Below are 15,908 nucleotides of genomic sequence, written 5' to 3' on the forward strand. Positions count from 1 at the left end.
GCAATTATCTCAATGTGTTTGTCAAATGGCTCTTAAATTGGACACCACCCAAATTCTTTTTGAACATTTCCTATGCCTCATTTAGTCACTGTGATTTACCAAAAAGGGAAAAATGTCAGGACAGACTTTGCAGCAAAAAAGGCAAAGCTAAATGACATAAATCGTGCAACTCATCCTGGCTACTTTCTAGTATCACGGTTGCAGTAAGGAGAAACACCGCTTTGAAAGTCCACTGCATAAGGCTTTGAATGTGTAAAAATGCGTTTATGAATGTTTGTGCAGAGATATCTGGAGCCAGAAAGAATGATTTCCAAAGAAAACCAGACAAAAGTCAAACAAACAGTCTCTGAATAGAAGTTAAGATGCTCTTTTTAATAACATGGACACTCACAACAATAAATGAAGAAACAACTATTCCTCAGTTTATTTATTACAATGTAAAATTGTAATGATATGATGTTGGTAACCCCATATCACAGGAAGTGAGGATTTTGTTTTGCCAATTTTCTCATTGTTTTCTTATACAAGGTTTCTTATGACATTTTGTTCAATTTATACACACACAGACCATTCATTGTATATCTTCATGTTAGTCAATCACATTTACCATCTTAAAGGTCTTGATATCTGCAAATTTATCACAGGAGAAATTAACAAGTAGATGTTTGGGACCCGTCTCAAAAGGGATGAGTTTAAACTTTGTACTGGATTTCTCACTGGCTTTCAGTGGTGGTACGCTAAAAATAGAAAACAAAGGGGAAAATATAAGCTGAAAACAGGCTTATACGTCATGCTTGAGTTTCTTCACTAACCCTCTCCCATCTTAAGTAAGAATTCCTATCAATTCAGTGTAGTCATGCCCATGAAAAGACCATACAGGACTAGGCTATCTGATATGTATTTAAATACTCAATCTCATGCATTAAGGTCTCTCACAAACACATTATGCAGGGACCCAGATAAGCACACAAACGGGGACATACTAGTATCATATGAGATAAACTTCATGCAGAACAGAGGGTGTAAAACACATCACTGAATTATTTAAAAAGAATAATCTGAGACCATGAAGAATGTTAATACAAACTCCTGAATTAGAATAGATTATAGCACCAAGAAAACCTCAGTGTTTACACAGCAGGAAATTCTGAACAGAAGTTAAAATGTTTTAAACCAGTATATTTTGTAATTCTTGGAAGCTCATGTTTATTGTTTTCCCAAACAGCCTTACCCTGTCATATTGTCTTGTCTTGCCTAAGGATAAAGTTGAATGTGATAGACAACATGAGATTGTTAAATTCCCTCAGGAGAGCTTATAAATTATGGGATAGACCACTCCTAGTTGCTCAAGCGCAAATGGCAATGTTAAGTTGCTGTGTATGTTTGTCTGTGTGTGTGTGTATTCCGTTAAAGAGCACACTCCCATATCCCAGGTATTTTTTAGAAATAACTGCATTTGCTAGCATATGTCAAAATTTGTGTGCAATTTTGTATATGTACAAAGTGGGGGACAGTCTGAAAATTTAACCTTTCTGTTTCAGTTGTGAAATACTGAAGGAAAAAGAGCAAGACAAGACACAAAATCATCAAAGCATAAAAATAGAAACCTGGGATCTATAGTAAAAGGAACCTATCTTATTCCGGTCGTCTCATTCACCATCTCAATACCATCTAATAGTTTCTTGACTCTGTTTATTAATCTCCTAACAGTGTGCTGAAAGCAAAGCTTGAAAATCAGTGTGCCTGTAGTTCTTGTTTTGGAAAAACTTTTTTTTTTTTTTAATTAATAAACCCAACCCAACCCAAACTTTTATTGTAATATTCACCATTTTTCCTATTCTCTTCCTGCCTGCCTCATGGATTTCAGCTGTGTTCAAGTTCCAGGCCTTAGTAAAGTAAATTCAATCATCTAAGGAGTAGCTGATGGTCATGGTTTAGTCTGTTCTTTAAAAGCTATCCTCCTTAGTCGTGATTTATTGTGTCTGGAATAGCTATGCATGGAGCATACTTGGGAGTTGTACTTTTCAGAGGTACCACCCTTTGAGATCACAACCTGTGTCTAAACAATCTGTGTTCATTTTTGTTCCCAAAGCTGGGACACTGGTGCATCTGCTTTTTACATGAATGTCTATCTGTTTGATGTAAACGCAAATTGTCAGAAGGCTGAACACCCAGATTGGCACATGCAGTCCATTTAATAAAGTGAAAAAAAACCCCTGGTTAATATATGCTATAATTTGGGTATAGTATGGACAGAAAAAGTTATGTATCCTAATGTTGGCCCTATGATCAGAACAAGAAGGTTCAACCTGTCTGACCTATAGCAGCATAGACAGCCTCAGCAAAATTTACTGCATGGGTAAGCATGTATTTTTTGCTGCAACTGTGGGGTCCTGCTAGATAGGCAGGAAAACAAGTTCTGTCCACTTATGACAGCAATTATTTGACCTCCCAAACTATGAAGCCAGAGCCTCGCTTAGATGAAGAGCTGGTTCAAAGTTGTGTGCTTCATTACAACGTGTTACTTCGACTGGCCTCCCAAGTTACAGCAAGAAGAAAATGCTGTCTTATCCCACTGTTCGGTTCCAAATCATCCATGCCTACGTTCTTGCTCATGTATCTAATAGGAGGAAGGAGGCATTTCTCGTACTTACTCTATCTCAAGGATTCCTCTGAGCAGGTCATTGCCTTCTACCTGCAGCACACAGTCCATCACTTCCATATCAATAGGATTGGTAAATACCACTTCCACATCCACTTCTTTATTCACTTTTGCTTCACCAAGTACCTGTGCAAAGAAAAACACTTGAAAGGCCAGGTTCTCAGTATTCTTTTCTCTCTGAGCCTTCTCGGACATCAGAAGAGGAGATATTATGAGATGCTATGATGGACCATGGCAGAATGTGAGCAGAACATGTCTATCGGGGAAGAAAATGCTTATAAGAGCTCATTTTCCCCTTTCTTTGCCATTGCAGTTAGAGTAAAGGGACAGCAATTTACCTGTATATCGATGGCAGGATTGTCCAGAGTGATGTCTCTTTGCACTAGCACTTGAATCCCACCTTCTACATGACATAAAGCTGTTACCTGGATCGTGTTGTCTGTAGTTAACTGCTGTTGATATTCAGTATATGGTATCTTAATGGGAAATTGTTTCTCTGGAAGAAAAAAAAAAAAAGAATTGATACACACTTTTATAAGCCCACAAAGTTTCATACCTAATATTAGTATTTTCCTTTTATGCTGTGTCTGGATCTAGGAAGGCCTTCAGCCATCATTGCCAAACTCAATTCATACAAATCTATCAGTTTGCTATAGAGAGAGAGTGATTTCTTCAATGTTATCTCTCCTCCATTCCCTAATATCATATTGCCTGGCTTGTTTTCCTTCCAATAGCTCTGAAAGATAAGACAGCTGGAGTTCAAGGAGTTTACCAGTGCCACTCCATTTGTTATGGGACATGCTCTGATAAGCCTCATCATCCTATTTGCTCATGATATACTGAGACGAGCTGAATGACGTCTTTACATTTCTTTTATCTTTCCTACCCCTATCTGCTTTTTATTGTGATGTGTTTTTACAGTAGTTTCCATGCTGTAATTCAAATGAAGGAATATGGGATGGGAAGGGATCTCCTCTGTCTCTGAATCCAGACAATTCCACATTTTTGGCCATTCGTACAATAAACATCAAGTTCAGAAGAACTGTAGAGTAGCTGTGCTGCATGCAAACATTGTGAGCCACAAAGTCGTTTCCAGCAGTATACCACAGATGAAAAACACAAGAAAAGATGACAAGTCACCAATGCAAAGTCCCACAAAAGTAAGCAAGAAAATGGGGGCAATGTGAATTTCCTAGATTCCTCCAGTAGCAACAGATTTGTTAACTACAAATCCTAGCAAACACAGCATACCTCCAGAAGAGGGCAAAAATCTCTTTAGATGGTCCTTGCCATCAGATCTGGGGAAAAACCTCCCTGCTGACTGTAAATTCAGCCACTGGTTTAACACAATCTGTGTGAGCACAAGACACCACAAGGTGCCTGCGTGACTGTAATGCCATTAGGCATATGAACTCTGTCTTCACCACGAGTCCAATTCCTAATGCTTTAGAGGAAGCTGATAGGTCCCAACTCCAGAAGTCAAATTAGATATTAAAGAAATGAAATATTATTTCTGCTTCTCACAAGTGACTCGAAGCCTAAGATTACAATATAGTATCAGTTGTGAATCAATGATCTTTCAGTTCACTTTAGAGATGCTGATATATCTATTATCCCAAGCTCCTAACGGTAACTTGATGTCATCTTTCCAACAATACTCATATTTAGGTAGAGAATTTCTTCCATAACGTTATCAAACTCCATCTGAAAAAAAAAAATGTAAAAAATCTGAGGTCCTTTACTCCTCAACAGTTCTTTGATTCAAACTTACTTTTCCGTGGAGCTTAGTGGGCTATTTCAGCTATTTCTATTCCTCACACTTTAATTCCATTCTAATGTGCTAATGGATCAGGTTTCTGGTTTCTGCTGTTAGCTATGTCCTGGCTTTCAGTAAGGCCCCTCATAACTGACGAGTACAAATTTAGTTGGAGTTGATTTCTATGCTTTTATGTTGTCCTTACCTTTTTTTATGCAAATTTTGTTAAATGAAACTTCATGTTTACTCACCATCTTCTTTTCAATCCTGAGATACATTTTCCAAAATGTGAATAGTACTTAAGGAAATGATCGTGTGACACTTGCCTTTTTAATAAGTGCAATGTAATTTTTTTTCAGCCTTTTCTGCATAGAAATTTAAGATTGCAGTTTGTTAGAGCTTTTTTCCCCCAAGTTGTCCAGCTTCTAATGCCCATTTACTGATAAAACAATTACACAATTATGATTAGAAGTTCTTTGAAAAATTACCTTCCTTAGGAGACAGAGTGACAGATATGGAGTCCTTCCAGATCTCATGAACTGGTCTTCTAGTGTACACAGTGCTCCAAGCTGTCATATTTACACGAACAGTCTTAGCATCAGACTGTAAGTTTGCAAGAACCAGAATTAGACTGAGATCTTTGCCAACTTCTAAAGGGCCAGCCACCTTGAACCTCCCTGATATGTCAGGCTTTTGATCGATTTCCTGTGGTGTCGGTGCTGTAGGATCAAATTTATCCTCAAGTCCCAGCTTCTTTCGGGCTTTTTTAAAAATATCTCTTTCTTTTGTAGAGCCTGTCAGAGAGAACCATGAAAATTATCCTCAACAGTTAACATGCATCTTTTATTTTACATGACTGCTAGAGACAAGCCAGCAGAACGTAGTGTCTGGACTTACAGAGGAACAGAGCCTCTGTGTTCTACAGCCACACCTAATTTTCTGGATCTGCAGTCAGTAATGTCACTGCCCCTCTAATAGCATTTTTTTGTAACACAAAATCTTAAGTCCAAAGTTTCCCACTCTTCCCATTTCTATCCCTTTTTATGGTTGTAATATTTAGAAATGTAAATTCTTATTTGCTAATACAGAAAAGGCCCGTAATATAAGGGAAGGATGACGGCACCGCGTGGTGGGCTGACTCTAGCTAGCAGCCAAATTTCCACCCAGTCTCTCACTCGCTCCCCATTCCCGCAGGATGGGGAGAAAACAGAAGGAACGCAAGAAGACTTGTGGATGGAGATAATGACAGTTTAACAGGGAAAACAAAAACTGCGCATGAGCATAGCAAAAAGTGGAATACATTCACTACTCCACGTTGGCAGGCAGATGTGCAGCCACTTCCTGGAAAGCAGAGCCTCAACACATGTAACAGTTGCTTGGGAATACAAATGCCGTAACCATGAACCCCCAATTCCTCCGCCTTTCGCTGAGCTTTTATTGCTGAGCGCTAAGTCATATGGCATGGAATACACCTTTGGGCAGTTTGGGTCAGCTGTCCTGGCTGGGTCCCCTCCCAGCCTCTCACCCACCCACAGCCTACTCACTGTGGCACCGAGGGAAGGGGAAAGGAGAAGGAAAGCCATGACACTCTGCAAGTACTGTTCAGCAATAGCCAAAACATTGGTGTGTTACCAACGCTTTTAGCGGGGCAGCTATGAAGAAAGTTAACTCCATCCCAGCCAGAGCCAGTACACAATGGAAACTAGTTATTTGGGCTCTGCTTTATCATCCTTTTCACCCTTCTGACATATATTTCCAATAGCAGTGTTCATTCTTTGCACTTGCAAATTCAGTTCATGATTGTAATTTTTTTTCTGCACTATCAAACCCAAGTTTACATGCTGTTTGACCCTTTGAAAGAGTTGCTTTTCCTGGGCCTAAGTGCTGATTTAGCTTAGGTTTCTGGAATAGGCCTTTCATCCTACTGTCAAATTACTGGGCTGTAGACTAATTCTCACAAAGCAGAGGCAGTCAGTACGCATTAGCAATAGGCAGGTGGAACAGTGAATGCTTTACTCAGAAATATCTGGACTTGCCTTATTTAGGTCCCACAAAGCAGTTCCACATCAGAAAGGGCAAGGCAGTGGTTTTTTTTACTCTTTACCTTCTCTTCCCTCTCCTGTTAGAACCGAATAGAGTAAGTATAAATTTGTTCCTACCTTATAGATGCCAAAAACTGCCCCCTAAGAGACTCCTAGCCTAAAGTTTATATATGTTTGGGAATGAAGCAGCTAGGTAACCAGAAGCACCAGTGTTTTTATTTACCTTCTTCATATTTATAATCATTGGTCACATCTACACGATCATCTCTACCAACTGCCTTTGTGCTGATGAACTGGCCAATTACGGTAGACTTAGAGAATATTAATGTTTTCTTTCCAGTTGCGGGGTCATAATTCCAGTACATACAGTCTGCATTCACTTCTGCAAATACAAATGGGCAGTCGTAGTCCAGGTCTACATCTCCTTCTTTGATGGCGTTGCGTGAGGCAGGACCACACTGATAAATTCCTACAGCATCAAGAAAAAATAATTTAGACCTAATCGACTCTTTGACAGTAAGCAGATTACTAGACAGATATTTATCAATTACTCCTGAATTGCCCAGTGCTGTTGTCCCATTCTAGCCCTTTCATCCACATAGACCCTTTTACCAGGCCAGTCATCAATGTATCTTGTGTTTATTCTGAAGGTACACTTGATTTATTTTATATTATCTCTTGATTTTCAGTAGCTCTGGATACCTACATTGGAAATATAGGAATTGCTGCAAAAGTCTGCTCCTAGAAGTCTAGTTTGTTTTTTGGCATCCTCAGATGATGCGAGGCTTTTCTAATGCGATAAAGTATTCTCTTCTGCCACTCTATTTCTGAGCAGGATGAGAAATTATTTTTACAATGGTTTTACATTTTTTTTCCTTCTCTCTGAAAGTGACTGACTTTATAATTTTTCAGCATTATTCCTGAAATAAAATCTGTGTACCTCCACTTTCTTCTTGGGGAGTTGCATCCAGAACTTGCCATCCATTGTATGAGGGGCCCAAGTCACTGCGGGAAAACCAGCTTTCATTCCAGACATGGAAATTCCTACGTGCAAGAATGAACAAAGTAAGCTACTACTACGTGTTTCTAAATTCCTGTTCACATCCGTTAATCAGCCATCTTAGTTAAATGTATTAAATGCCTTAATTTGCATAGGTTCTTATCTGAGTCTGACTACTTCCACTCTGATCCTGACTATATTAACTAGATAGGAGCTGAAAATTGCATTGTGGAACAGACATAAATGTTCAAGGGCAGAAAGCAAATTTGTAAAATTATACAAAAAGTCTTGAGCCTGTTTTCCTCCAAAAGTTCTGAGCATGTGCACTTCCTTAGTTTTAGCTGTTTTCCTTATAGCACAATGCTACATTTATACTTATCACTTATATTTAGAATGGGTCCAGAACAAGCAGGGGAGTAAATAAGGCAAAAAGTGAGGGACTGCACCTGTTCTTTGCTGAATGCAACCTTGTTTGAGTTGCATTTGATGCTTAATAGTGGCAATAATTAAATGATTTTCACTGCAAATGATGTCACTGCAAAAAAAAAAAAAGGCAGGGAAGCTGGTTCTATTGAACTTTTACAGTTTAACATGAACTGGTTTTGAAGAATAGTTCCAAACTAAGTCAAGTCCCACTGTTTGATATTTCCAGTGTAATATCACAAATTTTCAGTCATCTGTGGCATCATAACTGTAATTTTGCCTGCCCTGGCTTCAATTAGCTCTTGTAACTCATGTCACAGTTCTCTGTTTAACTGAGAAAGAGTGAAAACACCAAGTTTTGTAGTACTATTTTGTAGTATTTTTTATTGATCGTATGTGTGTGTATAGCTGTTTTTAAGGCAATTTTTAAGAAGTTAACAAATCATTTGTCATTAGAATCTATACTCTGCACCTGTAGACTCTATAGGCATTGATAGGTCCTACTACTAAATATTGTAGAGCCTTACCATATGCTGTCAGCTGCCCTGTCCAAATGATTTCCAGAAGCATCGTAAAACTCATCCACACGCAGATTTCCATCTGCATCGTGGGCAGAGCTGAAGTTTGTAATTGTACGAGTGGGAATCCCCAGACATCTAAGCACTAAAGAGCAAATAGAAAACCATAGTCAGAAAGCAGTATTTCTGGAACATGAAGTTTCATATAACATTGTAATGTCTTGAAAGACTTTCATGTAGGAAGTATTATTAGTGCTTCTTTTAACAGAATCTGTGCTGTGTCAGTTATGTGCATGACATAAAACATACCTGTAGTCAATACTGCTGCAAAAACCCAACATTGTCCGTATCTAACAGGTTTGAATCCTGATTTCTTCCAGTTTTGCAGGATTTCACCACTTCCAGTCCAGCTGCTTGGACTTTTCCCACCCTCATAATTTCCACTCCAGTTTCCTAGCAGCACCCCTCGGTCATCATTGGCGTTGACCTGTAAAAATAATTTATGATGAGATAAATTAAGAGTTTACAACAGATATAGTAGCGGTAGGGGAGCGGGCAGGAGAAAAGCCCTGAATGACATTTTAGTGGACAAAAGTCACTGCTTCATGCAGCTGGCCTTCAGGAAGAAGCCTTATCTTTTCAGGGAAATGAAATATGTGTCCTCTCAAGAAATGGAGAGCATTTAATCACTTTTTCTCTCACCTAAGTACAGTAGCACCAGGCAAGAAGGCAAACACCAGTCTTCAGTGAACCTTCCTCACATGAGGTGGCAACTTTACCACTGTATGATTGAATGGCATCATCAAAGGATATCATGCAGCTAAGCTTTCAGAATGTGCCTGGATCATGATGTAGTGAGCCCTCAGCAAATTTACATTAAATTAGGGGAAGTGGCTGACACAACAAACGGGGCACAGTCACCTTGAAAATCTTGGGTACTGTGTCAATAGAAACCTCATGAAGTTCAGGAAGAAAAGGTGTAGATTTCAGAACTTGGGGTAGAATAATCCCGTGCGTTGGTACAGGCTGGGAAGCAGCTGGCTGAGTGGCAGCCTGTCTGAAAGGGGCCTGGGAGTTACAGCAAATGCCAGATTGAATTTGAGCCAACAGTGCTCTCTCATCATAAAGGGAAAGCCACGCTAGGCTACATTGGGAAAAGTGTGACCAGGAGACTGAGGAAGCTGTTAACCCCCTTTAATTATCCCTAGCGAGACCGTGCCAGGAATCCTCCAGTTTCAGGTCCCTCAGTTCAAGGGGATTTTGAGACACGGAAGAGGGCCCAGGAGGGAGGGCTACGAAGATGGTCAGGGGCCCTGGAGCACACAGTCTTCAAGGAAAAGTTGATAGCACTGGGCTAGTTCGGTCTGGTTAAGAAGGGGATAAGGGGAATGTAATAGTAGCCTACAACTACTTGAATGGAACACACTAAGTTGTCAGAGTCCAACTTTTCTCTGTTCTGGCAGGTTATATAACAAGAGCAACAGCAGAAAGTTGTAGCTTGGGAAAATCATATTTGACATGAGAGGAAAATTCCTCACTAAGAGGGTAGTGCAGCTCTGGACCGGTCACCCAGAGAGGCCATGAAACCTCCATCCTTGGAGATTTTCAAGGCAGCCTGACAAATCCATGGCTGAGCTGATCTAGTACCACTGTAGTTCCACTTCAAATGGGAGGCTGGACTAAAGACCTCCAAGGCACTAATCTCTCAACATACCACCCTGTGTCTTATACTTTCAGTTTGACTACTGGATATCAAAGTGATAAGTATCAGAAATACCACAGATGAGATAAATCTAGCAGGCTCAGATCAGATGACCACCTAAGTGTTTCTCTGGTCCACATTTCTGGTGCATAGAAACAGTGGCCTAAAATTTTCTGAGAAGTGTCTTCATACTTAAGAACCGAGAGTAGTTTGGACTCTTTGAACATGTTGCTTACCATTGCACTGAGAACGCGGCCCACGTATTTGGGGTCATTTCGGTGAGATACATCTGTGGCAGGATCCTGACGATAGTTTAAGCTTCGATCCAGCATGGAAAGGCAAATACTGAGAATATCTCCTTGAAACTATGTTATAGAAATAAGTTAGTGTTTTGGAAACACAGATTACTAAAAATCAGGATAAGTAGAGCCATATAAATGTTTAATGTTTTTTTTTAATCACCGAATGAAGTGCAGCAGCTCAGCCAGGAATTACCATATAAAAATGCAGCCTCAACAAACTGTGAAGATTAGAACTCAAAGAGCTTTTCGAAACTTGGAATCTGTGGTCTTAAGGCCAGGACTTTGCCTCTCAGTATTGCTACAGTACTTTACTACCCAGCAGACACTAAGGTTTCTGCTGGCTGCACCTCTGAGTCCTAGGTCATATCACTGACTAGTCAATTACAAATCCTCATATTAATCAGCATAACAGGGCTTGGCATGAATTCTGATTTCAGTACCAGACTCCTGCTCTTCAGAGGTGTAGGACCGCGGTGAACTGGAAAAAGCAAACAAGCCCTCGTCACCCAGTTCATGTGAAAACCAGAGCACGAAACACTGTCTGGTGTTTCAGTGCTGCATTTACCTGGCCAAAGTTCCATCCAAAGCTGTTGATATGATTTTTATTGCCCGCAAAAATGATGCCAAACTCTTCTAGCACATATTCCTCACACTCAGCCTTGTTAGGCATGAACACATCATCACCTGAAAAGCCAAAACAGGTATGTACAACCACAGCAGGCAAAATAAAACAAAACCTCAGGAGCCTTGGTCTCCATCGATAAGAATGCTTGCAGATATCCACCCTTTGCTGTTCTTGCTGTTATAAACAGATCGTGAAACTCAGGATTTCCTATAATTAGAGAAAGGGGTGGGGGGTGTCTGAGTGAAGACAGAGGTATGACACTGTCAAATCCGGGAAAAGATGGCAGCTGGTAGATATGACTCTTTTCTTGGTTCTACAGAGACCAGACACACTTTTCTATACTTGTGCAGAAGTAGGGAAGCTCTGGCAAAAGCAGAACTTAATCTGCTTAAGCAGAACTTAATCTTTCAGGGCAAGGAGCTCTCCAGTAAGTGCATGATACAGAGCTGATTTTACGTACCAGAAGGTCCTAAGAAACTGTTAAACCCTTTTCTTTTCTCACTGATACATTATGTGGTGAATGTTCAGCCCCCATATTAAAGAAGTATAGATCAAATGGAGAAGCTGCAAATACTAATGAAGCTACAAGCAACTTAATTCTTTCACGGGAAATTCAACATGTCCATACCTGAAGACCAAGGGTTAAACAGCAAAACAAAAGTGCCAAGGCTTGCTGGAGAAGAGCTGCCACTTGAAGTACTTTGAACACTCAGCTTGTAACGTCCAATGACAGCATTAGGTGGGCTCGAAATGGAGATGCTCACAGAGTTGGAACTGGTAGACTGTAGAACTGCACTCCAGCTCTCCTTGCTCACTGTGCTGGAGATACCAAATGTGGCCTGGGTCTTAGCCAGCTTTGAGGGTTTTGGACCTTTTAAGGAAAATAAACAACATTTTTTTTCCCCAGCTTGCTGAAATAGAGATTTAGTCGTCAATAAACTCAGCAGGGATGTAACTCTCCCCTCAGATAAATCTGTGCCATATATTGGAAATTGAAGGAAGCTATCACTGCTAGCTGAGATGGGAGTGATACAACAAATACCTCAAACAGTTCCATGGCTATGTGAACCAGCATGTTGGCTCCGAGGTATTATCTTGCTGCCCTACAGTGCATATCGGGCCAAAAGAATGTCACAAGGCAGCATCACTCTTTCTTGAAAGAAGTTGGAAGCCATACCTGTTTCTGCGATGAATGTTAAGTTTTGCTCAGGCTGTTCTGTTCCATTGAAGGTGACGATGAAGGCCTGTCCTCTCCTCACAATCAACTCTCTGCTAGAAAATTTACTTGTGTGGTGATCTCTTGCATTTTCTTTCAGGTGCCAGTTGGTACTTGGCTGCGTTGCAGCTATGAAAAAGTGAGAAGAGCAAGAAAACTTGAGGATACATCCAAGGAGGAAGGAGCACAGACACACTCTCAAGAATTGTGTGTTACTTTCTACAGGTAACTAGTACCCATGTGAGGTTTCAACCAAAAATAGAAATAATTTATTTGGAGCATTTTCTTCTTTTTTTTTGAGAGAGAGAGACTCTACCTTGCATAGACTGTTTTAGTTTATCTGCATAATTAAATATAGAAGGAGTAGTATATCTGGTACTAAAGAAAAATCAGAAAGGCATCTAAAAGGAGCGAACCCTGACAGAATTGAATACTTGTGAGTTACTTGGATAAAGAATCTGGCTGAACTCAGATAATTCTTTCAAGGTGTCATCCATTCCAAGACATGGTGTTATACTAACAGAGGCACAGCCTTGCTGTCTCTGAATAAGAAATAAAGAAACCTGACTGAGCTGAGAAACACTTCTGCATTTTAAACCATGACATGTGATCTCTAGCCCCATTTACGTGTCATGTACCTCTGAAATAACTGACAGCTGCTATCTGTTGGAAGCACCTAACAAGAATATGTTGATGGACACTGGGTTGTCATTTGGCAGTGGGAAAGAGCACAGAATTGGAGAGAGAACACTACTAAAATAATGTATGTGAAATAATATGTTGCAGAAAGCTCTTGCATGTGAACTGTGGCTTTGATCAGAGGCCAAAGAATAAGCATCTGAGATTGGTTTGGCTTTGACATCATCAGAGACTATGGAGGGTTCTCCAGTAGAAGATAGCTTGATGGTTTAAATGAAGTGCAGAAGTACAGAAGAAAAAGAGGTTTGGGTTTTTTTTTTCCCCCTAGGGGCACTTTGTGCTTTTTAAAAATATTTTTATTATTCTCTATCCCCCCTCCCCCTCAAAGAGGGAGAATAGGAAGGAGTAAGAGTGTGGTCCTTAGTAGTGGAACACAGCTACCCTGTGCAATTACTGAGTAAAAAAATCATTATCCCATGTTCAACCAGATTTATTAGTGTAAAGATTTTTTTACAGCATGATATTAAGTTTATCAAGTTTAGGCAAGCCTTGAAATAACTACATTAGTAGTCTTAACAATGTAGTCACAGTTCACATGGGGGTGACACGTTTTTTTACAGTATCGAGGCAAGCAGCATGTACTTTGATTTTTCAGGAACGTACCTACTTTTAAAAAAAACATCTTCAGAAACTTAGCAATGAAGCACATCTATTGTAGAACAAGCTGAGGGGTAGGGGAGATTTGTCTTTAGAAAGGCAGGAGTTATCTGGCAAGGTTGGAAAAGCAACATGGGACCATTTATAATAATTATTAAACTGGTCAATTTGCATATGTATAAATATTAGCATGTAAGCAAAAAAAAAAATGCAACAAACAAACCACCAAGAAAAAATCCCCTAAATTTTTGTATCCTCTCTGCCTTAACTTCAGGTTTGAACCTTCTCTGCTCATTGTAGCCTCCCTCAGCCTTTGCAATGATACCTTCTGCAAGTTCTGCTTTGTTTCTTTCTCTTACGTCAGATTTGTCAGTTTCTCATTTGCACTCCTCTGACAACTTCAAATAGCTGTAGACTTTCCCTTCCTTCCTATTTGCAAAACACAACATTTTTACATCAGATAATATACACGTTCTCCCAAATCTCATTCTGATAAGCTTGTTTTTCCCATGCACACAGTAAGTGAAAAAATGCAATTCCTGTGAAAATCCTTCTCCTAACTCTTGATGGAAGAATTTTCTCTTCTTTTTTTTTCTTGGATCAAAACTCCTTAGAGAAGTAGTGATCTTTCAGTGTCCATTACAGAACTGAATATGAGGTATGGATGTAAGAAAATAACAAACAGAGCACCACAGAAGGAGCTTCCCCCTTGCTCACCTTGGCCCATATCTGATCAATACGTCCTGTATAAGCAGCTTCTGGAGCTTTCCTCTGAATGGCCTCCTCTACTTCTGTTGACTCAAGGAATGGCTGGTGCCTTTCACTTCTTTAAAAGTCTAGGTGTAAAGTTGCCTGTTTGCAATATTTCCTGTGGGGGTGGAGCTTGAATAGCTGCCTTTGCTCCCCAGCCTTTATCTGACCAAGGGGGCTTGAGGATTCATTTTTCATTCATTTTGTGCTCTCAGTCCCCATATCTTCATTTCATTTCCTTGCAACTTAACATCTGAAGCTTGGACAATACTTATCCCTAACAGTCTGGCCACTTGTGAGGAGTTTCTTAATGTATTTACATTTATAAGAATTTCAGCATTTAGTTGCTTTGCTTTCTGTTATAATGACAAAATTTACAGGAATAGCGTAACTTTTTCTTGCACCACATTGTTTTTAATTTGGAATACTTCATAAGCAATATTTGTAGTGACTTTTTCTTTAAATTAATTCACTGAATCCATTGTTTTCCTGGAGCTGCTTTTTTTTTTTTCTGCTGCATGGTAGTAATTGCAAATCAATGAGCAAGCTATTGCCTCTGCCCCAAGTTTTATCAGGCCAAATTAAAGCACCAATTTTTCATTTATCACATAATTACTGTTTAACAACATTAAGTAGACAAGCACTCCATGTCATATTTGCATGACACACTACAGAGATGATAGGTAAGCACATTTGTGACTTGTGATAAAACAGCTATCATGGTTTTCAGCTGGTACACTACTTTTTTTGATAGAGTATCTCTGATCATGCAACTGGCAATGCCAATTTGTGCACAAATATCTTCCGCTTAATTTCAAGGAGAGTGATTTTTGCTTATGCTTTGCAGGCGGCTCCACTTTCTGTTAAGAGAGAGAGAGACTAATTCTGATACTTGTATGAAAGGACCTGTAAAATTTGATGTATTCAATGCATAGTCTTAAGGACGCCTCTGAGTGATACCCATTATGCTGGACTGGTCACAGCTGAATGCTGGTCACAGCTGAACGCCTTCCCAAACACAGAGTTTTAATTGAACGGGCTCAGTATTCAGCAGCCCAAATTGTTCTCTTTTCAGGTTTGGATCGTGTTTGGAAATTCTAGAATTGGAACTTGCTCAACCCATTTCATATACAGACATATTTTATTCATATTTCCTATAAAAAGGTGTTATTATAAGAAGGAGTTTTTAACTGGGTATAATTCAGACTGCTGCTTTGAATATCTGTTCATTAATAATATTTAATTTTAAGAGATTAATAATATTTAATCTTAGATAAAACTCTAATCTCAGTTTTATCACATGCAAAGCCCAATTGTGATTTTAAAATGATAGGACTTTAATTCTTAAATTTAAAATTTCTTATAATTTGATTTTAAAATGTTAAGTCCGAACTTTACAGGTTTCAGGTGTTAAGCTACGCTATCCTACCCGTACTTTTAAATTCTCTTAAATGTCACACTAACAATTTTCAAAATAAATTTGCTTTAAGATTTCAGCCTATCCTTGGAAACATCGCAAACCGTTTCTCTTTGATAGAAAGATTAGTTACTGTTGAAAGAAAAAAAAAAAGTCTGATTATTCACCATATAGCTGCCGATGCTTCTTTGGTTGCGTG

At 39.4% G+C, this 15,908-nt stretch overlaps 1 protein-coding gene across 1 annotated transcript; it reads right to left on the reverse strand.

The window, feature by feature from the left end:
- Positions 1-357: 357 nt before the first annotated feature.
- Positions 358-14,839, reverse strand: LOC142089904 (protein-glutamine gamma-glutamyltransferase E-like). The gene is made up of 13 exons (XM_075167046.1): positions 14,260-14,839; positions 12,208-12,375; positions 11,659-11,901; positions 10,971-11,089; positions 10,340-10,468; positions 8,711-8,888; positions 8,411-8,546; positions 7,401-7,504; positions 6,684-6,929; positions 4,907-5,212; positions 3,001-3,158; positions 2,655-2,788; positions 358-737 (listed from the first exon to the last, which is right to left on the reverse strand). Exons 1-13 carry the CDS (start codon positions 14,267-14,269, stop codon positions 590-592), a joined length of 2,079 nt encoding a protein of 692 aa, XP_075023147.1. The 5' UTR covers positions 14,270-14,839; the 3' UTR covers positions 358-589.
- Positions 14,840-15,908: the final 1,069 nt, after the last annotated feature.

This window comes from Calonectris borealis, chromosome 17 (assembly GCF_964195595.1).
Source record: "Calonectris borealis chromosome 17, bCalBor7.hap1.2, whole genome shotgun sequence".
In the NCBI taxonomy this organism is placed as follows: Eukaryota; Metazoa; Chordata; class Aves; order Procellariiformes; family Procellariidae; genus Calonectris; species Calonectris borealis.

Coding starts and splice junctions, on each gene's coding strand:
- LOC142089904 (XM_075167046.1), bottom strand. Junction 8,889..10,339: donor GCCGCGTTCTCAGTGCAATG/GTAAGCAACATG, acceptor TTATTTTTACAG/GTCAACGCCAATGATGACCG. Junction 3,159..4,906: donor CACTCTGTCTCCTAAGGAAG/GTAATTTTTCAA, acceptor TTTTTCTTCCAG/AGAAACAATTTCCCATTAAG.